A 20,080-nucleotide genomic window follows, 5' to 3' on the forward strand; every position below is an offset into this window, starting at 1 on the left:
GGATTGGTTGAATAAAACAAAATTTTAATAAAAAACTTGATTGATTTTTAAATTTGAAAGCTCATTGATTAATAACCAAATAACCAATATACCAATAACCAAATAAGTGCTATTTCTTTTTGGAATACTGCCAAAGTTGAAGAAATAACATTTAGAAGACCCTGTAAAATCACCATTGGTTTTCTCAATGGTGACTGCTGTACAACCAACAAGCCTATGTTCTGAGAGCCCTTGTGATCTACAAGTTGGGGCTAAGGGTTAGGGTTAAGGTCCCGGGTGGAATTGGAATTAGGATTAAGATATATAATGTCGCTTCAAAATGATACAAAACTGCGTTTTTTTCATTACAAATTTAACAATTGTACATATTATTTGTTCATATCTGCAAATAATGTAATCTACCTTTAATGAGCCCACCCACTATCTGCAATATTATTCATTTTATTTACCCCCCCCCCCCGACACACATGTGTTTTCTTTCCGCTGAAACTTAAGAGGCTTAAAAAACTGAAACTGTTGTTGTCCATATGTTTTGATAATGTGGGAAATAAATGACCTGTAATGAATCAAGGTAAGGCAACAAGTTTCTTTGACATGAAGTTAGTGAGAGAATAAAGAAAGCACACAACTTTATTATCTTGCAACTTCGACGAAGAATTGATTTCAAATTTGAGATACACCAAGTGAGAAGACCGGTCTTTGACAATTACCAAAGGTGTCCTGTGTCTTTAAGACCATGTTCTGAAAGTTATGCATGTGTGTACATCTGCAGATTCTCTGCTCTGGCCTTATAATAAAGACAGTCACCACTGGTTCAGAAAGCCTGTTCTAATCTTGTTTAACAGGAACTTTTTTGAACCAGCTAAAATTCCATAAAAAGTTTACATCGCTGCAACTGGAGCTCCACTCATTTGTTTGATTAGCAAATACATTTGCTAAACAGCTAATGAAATCTGGCCCTGGAAATCAGGCAAAGGCTGGATGAAACCTGACATCCTCTTGTCTTGAAAAAAAATAATAAAAAAAGATCCTTGTCTCTTGGCACATTTTGTGTTCTGTCCTGGATGGAAATAAAGAGTGGCATGACAAGGAAACTGATAGCTGTCATGAAAGCTCATCCTCTCTCTCGCTTGACTATAAATACTTGGCTTGGTCTTATCCTTGATTTATACACCCCCATAAGGGCCAATCATTCCGTTATCCCCTGTTATGCAATCATGATCCCCTAGCTTTTTAAAGGCCATGTTTAAGATTCTTATTTAGCAGACATTTATTTACACAGTGAAGAACTTTGAATTCTAGTGTAAGAAATAACCATGGTTTCTTGACTTTAGACTTTGTAATGCTGATTCTGGCATGTATTATGTTGAAGAATCTGCAGTTAGGTGTGCATATATAACAAATGTCAGTAGTTTCTTATTTGAGAGAAAGTATATGGACCACTTGTTTGCATGTGGGTTTTTGGTATTTGTTTTTGGGGTTTTCATCATGGGATTCAAACCCACAACCCTTGCCGTTCTTAAGCAGGTTTGTAATCACTAGACCACCTTGTATGCCCAGAGACGAGAGGCCAGTTTCAAATCTGTAGCAGACCGCAGAAGTCTCGTGCGTATTCAAACATTTGTTTTGGACCGCTTTGGTCCCACGTACATTACTTCAATGGTGAAGAAAAAAAATGAAGGAAACTTTAATGGTCCCTATGGTCGACTCAAATATGCGCAAGACTTTTAACATTCTATTGGCAGCGGGCACTGCATCATTGTTACTGCACATGGGGTTCTTGAGTTCAGAAAAAAAAAGAAACGGGTCTTGAATGTTTGAACGCTCTTTTCAATAGTCAGAGGATGGTAATGTGCAACCTTTGGTCTTCATGCATGTTCACAGCAAGAATTACGTTGTGTACATTATAATGTGGTTGGAACACAACGGGAATCCCAGCCGATGAATTGTAATCAGCAGTGCACATTGCACCAAGATTAACCACAAACACCATATGGTACAATATTGTGATAACCTCAGAACTGAAACCAGTCTGAAACCATAAACCATGGAGGTAGAAATTAAACCTGATTGGTTGGGGGGAGGCTCACCAGGGGCAAATTTCTTTTAAGAAGCCTGTAGTAATCATACCAAATTGTTAACCGAAGAAAATTCTTGCTTCACAGAAACTGGTTACCTGCCAAAATTCAGGTGCCCCACTCTTTTGTTGCTTAGCAAATAGTTTTTTTTTGTTAAAGCTGTATCTGTTTATCTATAGGCCCCCTATCATCTTGGTTTATGTCACATGTTAATTCTTCACATTCACCCCAAGCTGTCATACAGGTGTGACTGTTAACAGTTATTCATCATCTTGTAGGCCTACCTGTTAACAGTTACAATAACAATTCAGATACTTAACCCCCCCCCCCCCCCCTTTATGGGTCCTGGCTATCAGTGCTGCATGGACTTCCCCAGGGGATTAAGCTCTTAATCTCATTACCACAGAGGAGAAAGCAAGCTCCATGATAGGGATTATAATTTGCATATTAATGGTGCATCAGACCATGGAGCTATCCTTCACCTTGCAAGGTTAATCTTTTTAGAAATTTTATCCACTTGGTCCTGCCTTTGCATTTTAGTCTGACTCATGGGATTGGGTCATTAGGGGTAGGGGGAGGGCATGCTGCAGGTTGTGCGGTACCCCCAAACTTGGGGTACTATTACTAAATGTACAGCACCCCCTAAAACAAAAATATGCACTCTCTGTTGAAAATAAAATAATTCTTACCTAAATCAAAAGAAGTTTTAGATCTTACAAATTGATGATGTAAAATTCCCACTTTACATAATTCTCTGTTCCTTTCTTACATACAATGCACAAGGAAAATTGTGTTGTATATTTGTATAATACACGTAGGATACAGTGTTTTTGTTATTACCCAGATGTACATGTACATGTATACTGTATTACATTCACCTCACGTACATGTACATTGCACACGTACTTGATAAGTATCAAAACAAAGAAAACAGATAAACCTGCCTTTCCCCGACACACACATCTTTTACAGGTCTGGATTTAAATGTATCTTATGTCACAAATGTGCTTTGTATATGTTCTTGTTGGAAATTGCATTATATCAATTGGTTGAAGATTTCTGTGATTTGTGAAAAAAAAAGCATTGGCCGAACAGTGGCGTTACTCATGTAGACATTTTCATTTTGGGGGGGTGGGCAATGGGGGTGCAAAAATATATATATATTTTTTTTTATTTAGAATTTTTTTTTTATTTTTTATTTATTATTATTATTTTTTTTTTTTTTTTGGGGGGGGGGTTGCAGTGTCACTGTGTTCCGTCTGGTAAGAACAGCAAGAATTGTTCCACATCGATGTATGGCAATAACTTACAATGTTTACCCCAATTTTGCTTTCTTGTGCAGGGTGCCCGCGTATGGGTACGCGACCCCGAGCTCGTCTGGAAAGGAGGGGAACTCAAAAAAGACTACACAATCGGAGATAAACTTGTTGATATCGAGCTAGACGATGGAGGGGTGAGTAGTGTTATTTACTCATCGAATGATTTAAATTTTGCATTTTGATGTAAATTTGATGTCTACTCGTAATACAAACTGGTCTGTACATTGGCTACCTGACCTGAGTCAGTCTTTAAACTCTATATTTATATTATTTGTTTGCATTAAATAAAACTTGAAAATTTTTGTTTTACTAAGGCATAAAAAGAAGAAGTTAGCAAAGAATGGAAACTGGTCCCCTGTATAGACTGTGCAAGTCTTGTGCATATTCAAACACTGGGAGTTAAAGAAAAGTACTTGGGACCAACGTGGTCCCAAAAATATTTGAATGCCCGCAAGACTTGTGCAGTATTTTGTGTTTCTTGTCATGACATAGTTTTAAAGGAATCTTGATTCATGTCAATTCTCAAACCAGGAGAAAAGCCTTCCACTAAAGAGCAAGGATGACCTGCCACCATTACGGAATCCAGACATTCTCATTGGGGAGAACGACCTGACGTCTCTAAGTTACCTCCATGAACCCGCCGTGCTCTTCAATCTACAGGAACGCTTTATACGAAGCAATGCAATCTACACATACTGCGGTAGGTTGGGTTGTAGGGCAAAGGTGTAATGTGTATATGTAAAGAAAGGCAGTTAATAATAGACCTTATGCATTGTTGTCATGCAGCCGCCATCTTAGAGGTAAAAACGATGATGAAACAGTCAAAATGCACAGATTTGTACGCGCGGTGCTCAGGTTTGGCCAATGAACGACGGCTTGTTGACCTCTAGGTGAGGGCACCCTACATGTACATCATAGACCTTTTCGCAAATACTGGGGCGCGCGCGTAAAGCTTGGAATTAGGTGCATTGTGGTCTTGCTGGTATCCAAATTTGATCCATATCTATCCCACAATGCACCTCATTCAACAGTCTGCGCTTGCGCATTGGTATTTGCGATAAGGTCTATGTGCATGAGGTCTGTATGAGCAGGCCTTTAAAAAGTAGTGGTTGTATGCCCTGCACGTCAAATGCCCTGCACTTGAAGTATACTGAAGAGGTTTTTGATGCGTTTTGAAGCACTTTTTTTAAAATAAATTTCTGGAAAAAACAGTTTTTTTTATATTTATTTATTTATTTTATTTTTTTTTTTCGTGAGGCGATTCCGTTCTCCGAGAAAGAAAAAAGGGCCTTTTTTTTTAGGGGAGGGGGGTAGGCTTTGAAAAATCTCACGCATAGCTGACTTCTGAACTTGGCATCTCTGGGGATGTACTTCGGTCAAGGTTTCCCATTACTAAAATAACCAGAGCAGCCCTTGAATTTCACTCTTGAAGGGGCCCAACGATTTCCCTCTTTTCAAGGGGCACTTCTATGGAGGAAGTTTTGAGTGATTTTTGATACCGGTACACTACATTATCAAGTCAGTTGTAAATAATGCAGAACTAGTGAAAGTGGCTGGTAGTTGAGAAATTGACAATTTATAATTCTGAATGGCCCAAAGTACACAACTTTATTGCAAGTGAATTTTCTGATTGAAAATGAAAATAACATTATACTGCATGCATATTGGTTTTATAATAATATTTCATTGGACACACCTGGGCTCCAATTTCATAAAACTTTTAGGCAGAACATTCTGCTGAGCAAATGCTAAGCAAGAAATGAGTGGGCTAACAGTCACAGCAATGGTAAAGTATGATGTGCTGGTTGTTAGCCAATTTTTGCTAAGCAAGGTTTTTGTGCTAAGCGAGTTTGTGTGCTTACAGGCTTTATTACCGGCCCAAATTCATAAAGCTGTTAAGCAGAAAACTCTGCTGAGGAAATTTCTTTGCTGAGCAAAAAATAAAGAATGCATGGCAAACATGATCAGATCAAATAAAATGCATGGCATGTACATTATGTGTGCATGCTGTGTATGCTGTGTACATTACATGGCCTGATGCCAATGTGCAAACTGTCTAGACGCAGTGAAAACAATTACTCCAGTAACGCTGAGAAATAGGTGACATTTTAACACTTTACAGTTAATCAAAAAATGACTTGCTATGATTACGCCAGGGTGGTAATTGCATAAAGTGGTCTGGTTGCACTTATGACGTACTGCAGTACACACCTGGGCTCGATCTTCACGTATGTGTCTGCTTATTGACCTCTTTAACCATCCATCTTCAAACTTTAATGGCTATTGTCTACAATACTCGCCATTTTCATGTTTTGGTTGTCAAATTGGAAGAAAAAGGGCACATTACACAGTGGGGGGTTATTAAAAAATTATGAAGTTGTGTGATAATACATGTATTAAGTTTGTCTATTGGCTCTAACTATAAGTTTTTGTATTTGTAATGGGGAAATAAAAAACAGCACAGCAGGCTTGATACTTCACGGAGGCAATGGATGAAATTGCCTCCAGTGCCCCGGTCATTGCCTTGGTGCACCTTGAAATTTTCCAGTAGAAATGTTAAATGTTATCAGTTGTCCTTTATAAAGGCCGGTTTGTATTCGGACGAAAATCTTGCGCGCAATCCTAAGACTGAGACCTAAAAACCGTGTCTTTTTATGATCGCGCGTCAATAGTTCCGACGCCCAACCATGACTGACTATAACTCGGCCTTAAAGGGTAAAGAGCCTTGGTGTCTGCCATTTCTCAAAAAGGCTGTTCTGGCTATGCCCCAATTGTTTATTTATCTTCTTAGTGACATTCCTTGGTTATTGTTTCGATGATTCTCTGTTGGAATGGAAATAATTGTTTTGAAATAATTGTTTGTAAATGAAGGTAAACGATATTGGACCAGCCGTCCTTGATTCTTTTTTCTTGCTCATTTTTGTTTCCTCAGGCATCGTGCTGGTGGCAATCAACCCCTATCAGCAGCTGCCCCTGTACGGTGAGGATGTCATCTATGCCTACAGGGGGCAAGACATGGGGTCCATGGACCCCCACATCTTCGCTGTGGCTGAGGAGGCCTTCAGGAAAATGTCCAGGTGAGAATAGGGACTTGTCAGAGATCATTTGTTCTGTATAATAATAATATAATAATAAATTTACCCAGTCAGTTTCCCTTGTGGTTTATATTGATATCTGAAACAAAAAGTCGCATCCCCTTAGGTTAAGGTGATCCCCTGACTGCCGCTTCCCAGGTTGTATCGTAATTTGGGTGTGATCCCTGGCTACACGGCAGTTAACGGTTGTATGACTTCTGACTGGCACCCGAACAAAGATATTGACAAAATAGGGACACCGCCAATATAGGGCTAGATAGCTCAGTTGGTAGAGCGCCGGCACGTTAATCCGGAGGTCGTTGGTTCAAATCCCACTCTAGTCAATTCTTTGTTCAACCCCAAAATCATTTCAAAAATTTACCCAGTCAGTTTCCCTTGTGGTTTATAGTAATATTATTTAGTTACTAACACAACTTTGTGTTTGTTAAAGGCACTGGACACTGTTGGTAATTACTCAAAATAGTTGTTAGCATAAAAGTTTACTTGGTAACAAGCAATGGATAGTATAAAACATTGTGAGAAACGGCTCCCTCTAATGTAACGTAGTTTGTGAGAAAGAAGTAATTTTCCACTAAAATATTTGAATTTGACTTCAAGACCTCAAAATTAGATTTTGAGGTCTGGAAATCAAGCATCTGAAAGCACACAACTTCGTGTGACAAGGGTGTTTTTCTTCTGTTATTATCTCGCAACTTCGATGACCAATTGAGTTCAAATTTTCACAGGTTTGTTATTTTGTGCACACAGTATGTTGAGATACACAAAGTGAGAAGACTGGTCTTTGACAATAACCAATAGTATCCAGTGTCTTTAAGTCAAGCATATTTCACCGGTTAGCAGGTAATATTTGCTTGTGCACGAGCGAACTCCATGTTACTAGGCAATCTTTGCTTACACAGCTGGTGCAGAAATTCGGCGCTAAGCAGAGAATGGTGATCGCAAGTGCAGCATTTGGCATTAAGCAGAGCCATAAAATTGGGCCCATTACTTTTAGAGCTATGCTCAATGACAATCTTAATTCTACTTCCAGATTGTTTCAACAGGATACAACTGAATATTAATCTGGTATAGTTTTTGTTTAGACACACTGTAATCCTCCACCCACTGGTCGTCATATTGCAGATTACACACACAATAATAATGACTAAACGGCCAAGTATGTATCAAATTGTTCTAGTCTACATTGTACGTCAATTATATCTCCAGCTGCCCTTGATTAAGTACTGACAGTTATTGCATTGATAATCCATACAAGTCGCTGGTAGGTCCTATCAAGTTGAATTACTCGGATACATGTACCTTGATTGAGCGCCCTCGTTGGGATGGGTTGCTAACGCCTTATTCTAGTTTTAAAAAATGTTGATGAAAAATTCCATAGATTTTTTAATAGACCCCTTGCATAATGTGAAAAGCTACAGGGACGCTGAGGTCACACACACGTTTTTATGCAGACATGACAGCTATCATTTAATGATTTGCCTCCTTTGACCAAAGTAAGGGCGCTCTTTGAGCGTGTGATGTCGCATGCAAGCGGTGTACGTGTACTGGATCAATGTATACATTATACCTTGGGGTTGGTGTGGGTGGAAGCAGACTATATTCAGGGGATGGAGTCTACCTGAGTGCCTGTATAAAATGAAACATTTGATCTGTTTAGTCCCATTTCTGCATACTTATATATGCAATGGTGCTTTGGACCCATCACTTTTAAAAGGAAAGATTATATTTGTACTCTATATATTTGTACAATATTTTGTTTACCCGCTTTTCTTTATTGTAGCCAACTTGTAGATCAATTTACCTATCAAACAAGTACCTGTATAAATGTGTATATAATGTACCATCAAAGATTGCACACATGTCATTGTGTGCCTGGAAGAAGGATGTAATACAATCTTAAAAGAATAACGCCGTCTTCAAGTAATGAGCAAAATTGTGTTTCAAGACAACGTAGTGTGAAAGTTTGATTAGTTTTCTGCCATTCATAATTAATTACAGGAAGGGTAAATTTTACACGGGAATGGGCAAACATCTCTTTGGGATAATTCTAGCAACAAAATTGCAACAGTATTGTTATAGGCCTACTGTTTTTGTCAGGAAGAAATCATTTTACTGGTTAAAGCCTTAGAAGTGTTACTACATCTAGAACTCAAGTGCTTTGTGCATTTGGGAGGATGAGCACACAACGATGTATTTAAACTGCATAAATATCTACACATTCAACAGTACCCAGAGCAATGCATCAAGAACACAGCCTATCAATATTCTAACGAAAATAGCTAATAATAAAGACACTGGACACTATTGGTAATTGTTAGCGACCAGTCTTCTCACTTGGTGTATCTCAACATATGCATAAAATAACAAACCTGTGAAAATTTGAGCTTGAACAGTCATCAAAGTTGTGAGATATTAATGAAAGAAAAACACCCTTGTCACACGAAGTTGTGTGATTTCAGATGCTTGATTTCCAGACCTCAAATTCTAAATCTGATGTCTCCAAATCAAATTTGTGGAAAATTACTTCTTTCTCGAAAACTACATTACTTCAGAGTTAGCCGTTTCTCACAATGTTTTAAACTATCAACCTCTCCCCATTACTCGTTACCAAGTAAGGTTTTATGCTTATAATTATTTTGAGTAATTACCAAAAGTGTCCACTACCTTTAACCTATGACTTCATTTTTATGTGGTTGACATTTATTAATGTACATAGGTATTGTATAATGTTTTATTGCAACCTGCCAATAGAAAGGATTGCTACAATGGGTGGGTGCCATAAAATGTTGTTTTTCTTTGTAACATAAATTACTGGTACTAGAGTATGCATTCAAAAGGGTACTTTAAAAAACATGGGAGTCATGGTATTGTACAAGTACAACAAGGCGTGTTTTTCGAAATACATCTGTGTGAACTAGGGAACACTTTATTTCAAGCTCATCTTGAGTTGCAAAACCATGAGTTGATTTTTAGATCATCTCCAGTTTCTTTGGTAGGGTTGAACAATTTTGCAATACAAATTTCATACAGAAAATTAAAAATGGGTTTGTGACTGAAGGGTGTGGGAAATCTTTTACTCTGATAATGGAAGAATACATTCCAATACCCCAATGAACATGTACCAGCCCAGTCTTCAGAAAACATTGCCGGTTTTGTTGCATTTTTAATTTTGTACATTTAATCTTTATTTTTCGATTGTTCAAGATAAATGAGGTTGGATTTAAAAAATAGTTTCCTCATTTTATTCAGAAAATCTTTTTGGTCAAATAATTCAAAACCAACACCTGGTTATGCTGTAAGCTTAAAAGTCAACAATTGAATTTACACCCATATAACAGAAGAACTTGAACAGTAAATTGTCCTTTTTCAGTTTCAAATATTAATTTCATTTTCAATTGAAATTAATAGCCATCAATATTTCATTGTGCCTGGCTGTTGTGGGAAGATTGTCTGTTTTAATCTACATTGAAGATAGCATTATTATTTGTACGATGTCTCCTTCAATTTATCCGACAGACGGCTTTCACTTAATAAGTAACCATGATATTTTGGTTCCGCGGTGGTCTAGTGACTTTTGGTTTTATTTTTCATAAACTCCTTGTCATGAACTGTTTGGAGGTGACTCGAGTTTTGACAGTTAAAACCCCTACAGGCTTTTTCTTAATTAATGCAACACCTCGTATTACAACCCAACATGGAAATGATGTCAACGTGTATTGTTTTGACTGAAAATAATCCAGCTGATGTGGCATATGACTACTTCAAGTATGTCGTGCATGACAAACTGTTGTGTACTATTCAAAAGATTTTTTTCAAGCCTGATACTTCACAAAGACGATTGCCCCCCATGCCCCTGGTCTTATGTCTGGTCACCTGACAAGTACATGTTAGAGAATGATAAAACCCAGCTTAAAACCGAACAAAATCCAATTACAAGAAGTGGCATCCATGACCCCTATTTTAGGGAACCGACAGACATGAAGTACGAGTAAAGTTGTACTGGGTACCAGACAATATGCGCTGTAGTTTGATCAAGTCTTGCCGCTTACTGAAATCCAATTAGGGGATTTAGAAAACATAACCCCAGATTTCCAGCGCTGGAGAGTTGAAGAATCATCAATTATACAAATGGCTAGGAGGGAAGAAAGGAGGGAAGCATGGAGGGGGGGGGGGGGGGAGAGAAGAGAGGTTGGGGAGGGTAATGGGTGGAGGAGATGAGAAGATTTATTGATCAGGGGAAATTGGGATAAGGATAAAGAGGAACTTGTTGAAATTAGGGAGGGATGAAGAAGGATGTGAACAGAGAGAGTCAGGATGTAGAGGACATACATCAATTCCCTATGAAGCCCCTGGGGTGGATTTCACAAAGAGTTAAGACTCCTCATATCTTGAGTTAGGACGAGTTACTGGTCCTAACATAATTTTTTATTGTCTTCTACATGTAGGACTAGTGCTTGTGTACCAATGCCAAATTTGCAGAATCTTTGTGCAGACATGTATATCTACCTGTCGGTTCATGTACATGTAATATGTAGGCCCCACGTGTTCAAGTGTGTTTTCATCTGTTCTAAAGCCTGATGTCCATGTTTTTGTTTTTAAGGTTAATGTTATTGTTGAAAACACATCATTAGTCAAGCGAAAAACTCAGGGTTGATGGCTCTCTCTCTGTCAACCGATAAATTAAATTAAAAACAGATGGGAGTTTATTGTGAAAATACACATTGAGTAGGAAAGGGGTCATGGGAAGTCTATTAAAACAATGCCAAGTATACACAGAGTCGCTGTATTCGTCATGCGTCTGTTGAAACCAAGTATAAATAGTACTTCTGCTTGTATAAACCCTTTTTGTCTCCGGTTTAGATCAAGACCTGCGGACAGATATAGATACCATGCTGTGACGCGGTTATTTTTGTGCGTAGAATGTTGTCTTTTTAACCAGTGAAGCCCATTAGCTAATCCAAGAAACGAGCACAACTTAGATTGATACAGGCCCCCACAACATAATCGTTCGCCTTTTGGAGACTGCAGGACTGTTTTTATTGTGGGGTTACTGGCCCAATGCAAAAATAATTATGGACAGTTGATATTTCAAACCTGGGAGACCAGAGGCTTAGCCCTGTTCACACCAGCTGTATTTCCCTGGGAAAACCAGGATGTCATCTGAAAGCTTGTTTCTTATTGAGCTGAGAAACACCAAACTCTGAAAATTGTAACATGGTGACTTTATACCCTGTCTATAGAGCTGGTTCTATCGTGCAGTTTAAAGGCAAAACAAGTGGACACTATTGGTAATTGTCAAAGACAAGCCTTCACAGTTGGTGTATCTCAAAATATGCATAAAATAACAAACCTGTGAAAATTTGAGCTCAGTCGGTCATCAAACTTGCGAGATAAAAATGAAAGAAAAAACACCCTTGTCACACAAAGTTATGTGCGTTTAGATGGTTGATTTCGAGACCTCAAGTTCTAAACTTGAGGTCTTGAAATCAAATTCGTGGAAAATGACTTCTTTCTCAAAAACTATGGCACTTCAGAGGGAGCCGTTTCTCACAATGTTTTATACCATCAACCTCTCCCCAATACTCGTCACCAAGAAAGGTTTTATGCTAATAATTATTTTGAGTAATTACCAATAGTGTTTACTGCCTTTAAAGATTCTAGACAGGGTAATGTTTATATTGAGCTTCAGGTTTTCCTGCCCGGCAGAAGGCAGACTTGTGCCTACGTGTACACTGTACATACATAGCCCCACCCTCACCCTAGACTGCCAAACCTCCATGACTAAGCTATGGTTGTAATTTATGCAACGCACCAACCTGTAGTTAAACAAAAAAACATAGTGCATTGACATTGGATCAATTAATTGGAAACAATATAAAAATAGTGCAGTAGCTTCAGATTTTGGTATTGTTCATGGAATTTTGTATAGATAATGCACAGGTTATGTATTGCATGAAAATGATTTGTACTGCAATTGTACATACTACATGTACTTTGGAGCTATTGTTTGGTCTGCTTTCTATTTGTGGATGTTTTGTCTACTTGAAATTGATTCTGTGAAAGTTTCCCACATGTTTAAATCAATATAGCTTTACAGAAAAGATAATAAAGATGGTCACAAGTTAATAAATAGTTTTTCCCTTCATTTCTCTATTACACAAAGTACACAGAGTAACAAATGTTGGAAATTAAGCCTTATACATGTACAGGGCTTGATCAGGTTTTTAGCTAGGATTTGGTAAAAGGGTGTCCGGATGTGCTGGAAAGATTAAATCTGGGTGTCCACAATGTAAATGATTGATAAAACAGGGTGTCCAAATTTAAACAAGGTGCCTAAAAGACACCCAGACATCCCTCTGGGTAGCACTATTGTAAGTGATTATATTCAAAGTAAACATGTTGTATCTAGACATTTTGCACTGACGCCCAGAACTGGAAGTGAAAAGAAGCTGTGCTGTGTGCTGTGCGTACATTATAGACTTTCGTTTTTACAGTTTATCATCATTTTACCTCTAACATGGCGGTTGGATGATGTCAATTCATAATGTCTGGGATATAGGGCCTACTTTGGCAATACAATGCATGTTTGTATGGCATACGATTTACAGGTTAACCCAACAGCCTATTTATTATATGGATTATACCAAGTCTGGAAAGTATGAAGTCAACACTTTTGAGCGAAAAACAAACAGGGATTGGTTACGGATATTATTCGTATAGAATGTCACATGGAACACAAGTACCAGTGCACATGGAACACAACGTCAAGTTGTAAATAATTAATAGTGTACCTGCAGCTTGTGAACTGTTATGTATGCTCAGATATTGACAGTTTCGTTTTCATCAGGAACTTTATTTACAACATAGTACATTCTACAGTGAAACTACAGTGAAACTCATTTTTTATTGTCGAACTGTCAGCGTCACCTTTTGTATAGGCTGCATAGTACACGTACCTGTGTGTAGTGTTTACTTTTGTACCTTTGTGACCCCTGTCTCGCATGAACCTTCTGTTCATGGATTGTTGTTGTTTATATTTCCATAATTTCCAACTATACTATTACCAGCAGTAGTTGTGAAATGTCTTGTGGAACTCTCAAGTGATCAGGCAGTTATTTATATAATAGGCCTAATTACATACATGTATGAATTGAAGATGGGGTGGTGGTGAGGTTAAAACTTCCCCTGGATTTTTCTGGGGTTTTATTTCCTGGGAATTGGCTCGGTTTTGAGAAAAGCAGGCCTGGAATTTCATCTTTGAGAAGGCATGATGGCCATCTTTGAGAGGGGCACCAAGGCCAAGACCATGGGCAGCAGCCGAGGCTTATTGTTTTATGCCCGTTCAAATCAACGTTACCAGAGTGTGACTGAAGAGTAAAATTATCTTTGCTGATGCGCACTGTCTTCTCCTCGCCCCTCCCCCAAGAAAAAAAACACCCCTGAAAAATAAACCGTGAACTTACAGACCTGCAGAGGGCTGTGGTGTTCCAAAAGGTCTTCTATGCCCACATTCACCAGTTGGGTTAGAAACTTTGAAGGATGGGATTACTCTCCAATATTGTGACATCGCCGTTTACACTCAGCCGATGTGTAGTACACCTAAATAAAGTTCTCCAAAGTGAAGATGGGAAATTAGATTGCAAGTTCCTACCTGTTCCTATTTGTGGACGGTGTTTAACCTTGACAAGGGAAATCCCATCATTAACGCTGTATCACTATGTAAAGGTCAGATTGGCTTTAAGAAGTCATTTGGATGGATGAGAACTTGCAGGATAATGATTACACAAACTGACACAAATCACAATTTCTTTTTCAGGGGTGTTTTTTTTTTCTTGGGGGAGGGGCGAGGAGAAGACAGCAAAGATAATTTTACTCTTCAGTCACACTCTGGGCCCAATTTCATAGAGCTGCTTAAGCACAAAATTCTGCTTAAACGCAAAATAATCAATGCTTAGTAAAATCAGAATACCGCCAAGACTCCACTCAATTGTTATGCTAAGTAAACAATAGCTCAATACCAGTCACAAGCAATGTATATGGCATGAAATGTGTAAAATAAGCAAGCTATTTTCGTGCTTAACCAAATTTTTGCTTAAGCAGCTCTATGAAATTGGCCCCAGGTGACGTTGATTTGAACGGGCATAAAACAAGATGGCATCACCGACCTGGAATTACATGGAGGCCATGGCCTTCGTTGTCCCTGGTCTTGGCCTTGGTGCCCTTTAAAGTTTCCCATTGACTTTAAAATCTTACAATGGAAGTGCCCTTTCAAAATAAAAATGGCTTTGCCCTCTTAAAATATGAAATTCCAGGTCTGGCAACACCACTCAGGCTACGCACCAACAACTTGATCTTTCAAAAAATGAAATTTGGTTGCTTTCTGATTCACTTAAAGGGTTGATAAATACACCCATCCATAACCAAAGTGCCAAAGTGCTTAACCTTAACGGGAAATTGAGTTGTAAAATGCATTAATTGAACAGTCAAAGGTGCTGCTTAGGGCACCAGGATGAAGTAGCCACTTGCATAGCCTTGGCAGCTCACAGCTGACAACTCTATTTACAGTTGGTATGATAATCGACACATTGAAGGGAATGCACTGGATGGAATGCTTTTGTGTTGTAAAGGTCTTGTGTTGGATTGCAAATCATGGGATTTCACTAGCATTTAAATGCACTTGACACCTTTGGTTATTTGTCAAAGACCAGTATTTTCACTTAGTGTATCCGAATGTTGGCATAAAATAACAAATCTGTCAACATTTTACGAGAATAATGAAAGAAAAAAACACCCTTGTGCACAAGTTTGTGTGCTTTCAGATGTCTAATTAAAGGCTTCAGGCCTGAAGTCTTTTAATATATGAGTGAGAAATAATTAGGCCTACTTCTTTCTCAAAAATATGTTACTTCAGAGGGAACCGTTTCTTACAATGTTTTATACTATCAACAGCCCCCCACTACTCGTTACCAAGTAGCTATAATTATTTTGAGTAATTACCAATGTTGTCCAGTGCCTAGATGAGGTACAGATATTTGTCCTGGTTTTCACTCTATCTCCATCTCTGTCCTTACTCTATGCTCCATGGCACAGCACTTACCTACCTTCAAGAGCAATGTAAAATAAACAAATATCATGTCACAGTATTTGCATTCAGAGTAACCTTGGGCGTATGTACAAAATTACCAGAACATGTCCTGGCTGGTTGTGTGCATTTAACACTATAAAGTTTACATAGTATGAATGGTTAAACCACATTCAACCAAAATGGACGTACATGAATCTGTATTTGAGTGTTGCCCACTATCAATGGACCTTGAAAGTCTCGTCCTGTGTTCAAACAATTTTGAGAATTTTGGATATGAATGACATTGCTTTAAGTGCATTTAGAAAACTACTTTCTGAATCAATCAAACAAACAAACAAACAAGTAACAAGAAAATATGTATATTGAACCCTTACGATGCAATTTTCCATGTAAACTTTTAGTTATAAAGTCAAATGATAGAAAGTACTAAACGGTGGTACAGGTACGACTTTGAAGTTTGTCAAAGTTCTGTCTAATTTTAACCATTGGTCCCACGGGTGCCATACATTAGCACTAGAAAAGAAAATTACCCTCTTATTGCAATTTGGTAAAGAAATTGAGTTACGCGGGTTAATTGGACAATATCCTGACTCTGGCAGGTTTGGTAATAATTGAGCAGTCTTGCTTCGGCCAATTAGGAAGTTCTAATTAAAAAACTGCTCAGTGAGTTGGTGTTACTGCGTTCACCCCCCCCCCCCCCCCCCGGCACTTACTGTAAAAAAACAGTGATGGGTCTCCCATTAGATACCCCCCCCCCCCACCAAACACTCTGCTTTTAAAACCTGGATTGTTGATAATGTTTTTTTAGTCATGGACAACACGTATAAAGCTGGAACACCTGATGGTCTTGTAATCCTATGGTGTCCCATGAGTGTTTTACTCACACATGTCTGATACCCTGACTTCTCTTCGCACCTTTGATATGGTCTGTGTATTTGTGAGTATACTGTACTTGTTGCATTTTGGGCTAGTTCTGTTGGTTTGTTTTTAGACAACTATGGTCCAAATAATATCACCAAACTTGGCATCTAAACTGCATGTACTTGACTTGCTTACTTACTGACAATGCTTAGATTTGAATTCCTATGATGAGAGACAGTTGGTAATTGCGACACATGGCTCAGGGCAAGCTTTTGCATCTAGTTACATACGTATGAAAGAGACTGTGAATACCCAAACGCAATTCTGATGATTTAATATGAGAAATCTGCCCATATGCTGAAAACATCTCTCCATGAGTTTAGAAAACTTTCAGAAATCCCGACACTAAGTGCTTTAGGGCACCTTTATGAAAATTTGTACTTGAAATTTTCATGGGAACTAGGGCAATGGCCAGGAGCACTTGGTCAATTGCCTCTATCATTTACATGCTCAGGCCTGGTGGTTTGGATTGGCATGAAACGAGCAGAGGAGCCAGATGACCTCCTCTTTCGTTAAAATGGGTGGGCGTTATAGAATGGGTGGGCGTTATCCGTTGTAGAATACGCAATGTGCATCCATTTCCTTCCCCATGCAATGTTGAGTGCTGCTCATTTGGTGGTTGGGATATGTGCCGCTGCATGCTTCCGGGGATTTGAAGAAAAAAGTTTTCACTTGACATTTAGGGGGAAGTAGGGGGCTGTGCCAACAGGTTTTGCCAACAGTGCATTTTATGTAGTCCTGTAATGAGGAATTTCCTGCTGGGAACCATGGGTACGTGTATGGATTTCAAAATCTACAATTTCTTACAAGTAAGGGATTTGAGAAACTTGTAAAAGGAAAACTTCAAACCTGGGTATTTCACCATGTGGCAGAATTGTCCGTAACAAACAATACTTTTCAGTCAAACAGTTCATGAAGTGTTATGCACCACGCCTTATACTTTTACAAAGGCAATTGCGTCCATAGCCACTGGGCCTTGCCTTGGTGTCCCTTGAAATGTTCTGGTTGAAAGTGTTCTCATGTTCTGTCTTTATCGAGGAGAAAGTGCATTGCCCCTTCCTGAATGACAGGTCTGGTGCACTATAAAGCTCCATCTTCCGATTTATATGGGGACTGCAAATTGTTCGTTTTGGATGTTTGTTCAACAAGTCTGTCTGTGGATATAAACTTGATTTATGTTGACAAAATATTTTGTAAACCGAGAACAAGATTGATTAAACATCAAGCCAAGAATAGTTTTTAAATCAATGGGTTAGAAACAAGAGAAGATAAAACAGGTTCAATGCACTGAAATATTCACAACAATATCCTTGAACAGTGTTATATTGGTTTATTTCATTTCTTTTATATACCGTCCCAACTTTCTTGGGATTGTACAGCCTACAGCACACCAAGCTAAATCATTCCCATAAACCATCTTTGCCCCCATTTGTATTAATGATTCGAACCCACACCCCGATGGCTCGTTAAAAGTCCTTTTTTAACGGGTACACACACTCACCCAGACATTCATTTTTATACTACTTTTTGAAAATAACAATATTTCTGCTACTTTAAAGTACTAACTTCTATTTATCATCCTATTTCATACATTGTGCAAATTAAAAAAATACAAAGCCTTTGTTCAAGTCCATTTGGCTTGCCTGAAACTCCTTCCCCAACAGACTGTCCCGTTAAAGGCTTTCCCGTTTGAAACCAAATACTGCGTTTTATATTTGGTTACTTCCCTACAGGTGGTTTTTATCAGGCTCTGTAGCAAAGCTCGCTTATCTATTGCGCTTTTACAGCTCGGGTAAATGTTGCCAATGTTATGGCTTTACGCAGTTGTAACTTGACACAAAAACGTCTAGGCTTAATCCATAGATTATTAGTCAAACCTAGCGCGATGATTAGTAATCAAGCGGTCAAGAATCAAGGATTTCTAGTGAAGGACTTTTTGAACAGAAATTTGGTGATTGATACAGATGAAATTTTAAATAAAGTTGTTATTGTTGATATTATGTTTAACAGATGTTATTTAATTGTTGATATTGCAGTAGACATGGAAAACAAACACTATAATGCAATGGTCATGGCAAAGCAAATCTTGATTTTGGTGGAAGCTTTTTGATTTATAGGTGCGTGGGTGTACACAGTATATTTTGCAATTAAACATATTTTAATTGTGTTTTTTTTTAGTCTTAAAAAACCCAATTCCTTTTAATCGGTTTTCTTTGTGGGAGATTTATTACAGCTGCTTATAACCTGCCATTGATATTCTAATATGGTAACAGACAATGTACTGAATTTACTAACCTTTCAGGACTTCATTATGAGGTCATACAGGCATTCAGCGTTCAAGCTAGTCAGACAAATAATCATTATTGTAAAAGTGACTTTTATTTTAAGTTTTACTTTTACACCCATGTGTGTAAAGTATAGTATATCCTACTCAGTACTTTCCCGAGTGTTGTATGTTTTTTCTCTCAGGGGTTTCATCACCACACCAAGAGGAATCTCACCCCTTCAGCTCCTTCCTCGTTAAAGATGCTTTGTCAGATATTTGGCCCCAAACATTAAAAAATTGATTTTTTTGAGTGAATGGTATTTCAAAGAGTATCACCCGCTCTAACGAAAAAAAGTTTAACTTTTACTTTTAATGGTCAGGAACGATGACAAAAATTTAAAATGTTTCTTATAAAACACTTATAAATTGGTCATGTGATATATTGTCTGGATCCCGACAAAAACTAATTTTGAGCACTTTATTTCACTGCTACTAATAATTGGTGGACTTTTTCGAGCAATGGCTCAAATGAAAGCTTGTAACTTTCTTTACCCCGATCAAAATACCTATTGAAAAATCTGACATAGCATCTTTGAATACCCTCAGAAAATGTGAAATGATTGGTTACAGTTGAAAGGAAAGGGGTAGGGGGATTTGGTGTACATGTGTGTGGGAAGGTAGTATGTTGGGAAAGTTCACCACTCATGTTAACTTAAGCTAGCAGATAAGGTCAATAGTCTAGAAATACAACAATGTATTTGGGAGGCACTGATGTGATTTCCACGCAACGAGGGGAAAACTAGACAGCTCAATATCAAAGCTGGTACTTTCTTTCACACCGTTAATACCATGATATTAAGATATGACTCTTAGTCTAAGCTTCTCTTGGTTTTTCTTTGTTTCATATTCTAATTTCTCCCCTAGAAATAGAATGAATGTATTTGGGAGGCACTGATGTGATTTCCACCCAACGAGGGAAAAACTAGACAGCTCAATATCAAAGCTGGTACTTTGTTTCACACCGTTAATACCATGACATTAAGATATGACTCTTAGTCTAACCTTCTCTTGGTTTTTCTTTGTTTCATATTCTAGTTTCTCCCCTAGAAATACAATGAATGTATTTGGGAGGCACTGATGTGATTTCCACGCAACGAGGAAAAAAAAAAAACTAGACAGCTCAAAATAAAGCTGGTACTTTATTCCACACCGTTAAGACCATGACGATAAGAAATGACTCATTGCCTTCTCGTTTTTCTTACTTTCTTTCTACTTTCTCCTCCCTCCCTTCCTCGTCTCTTCTTCTGCTTCCACAG

The 20,080-nt window shown here is 38.2% G+C and overlaps 1 protein-coding gene across 4 annotated transcripts in view; it reads left to right on the forward strand.

Moving 5' to 3' along the window:
* LOC117288294 (unconventional myosin-Va-like) overlaps nt 1–20,080 on the forward strand; it is a 106,881-nt gene that overhangs the window by 18,676 nt on the left and 68,125 nt on the right. For all 4 annotated transcript variants that reach the window (XM_033769093.1, XM_033769091.1, XM_033769094.1 and 1 more), the window contains exons 2-4: nt 3,421–3,531; nt 3,929–4,097; nt 6,330–6,474. In XM_033769093.1, the coding sequence (XP_033624984.1) occupies nt 3,421–3,531; nt 3,929–4,097; nt 6,330–6,474 (425 nt within the window). The remainder of the gene's footprint in view (nt 1–3,420; nt 3,532–3,928; nt 4,098–6,329; nt 6,475–20,080) is intronic.

Source organism: Asterias rubens, chromosome 3, assembly GCF_902459465.1.
Source record: "Asterias rubens chromosome 3, eAstRub1.3, whole genome shotgun sequence".
NCBI classification, from domain to species: Eukaryota; Metazoa; Echinodermata; class Asteroidea; order Forcipulatida; family Asteriidae; genus Asterias; species Asterias rubens.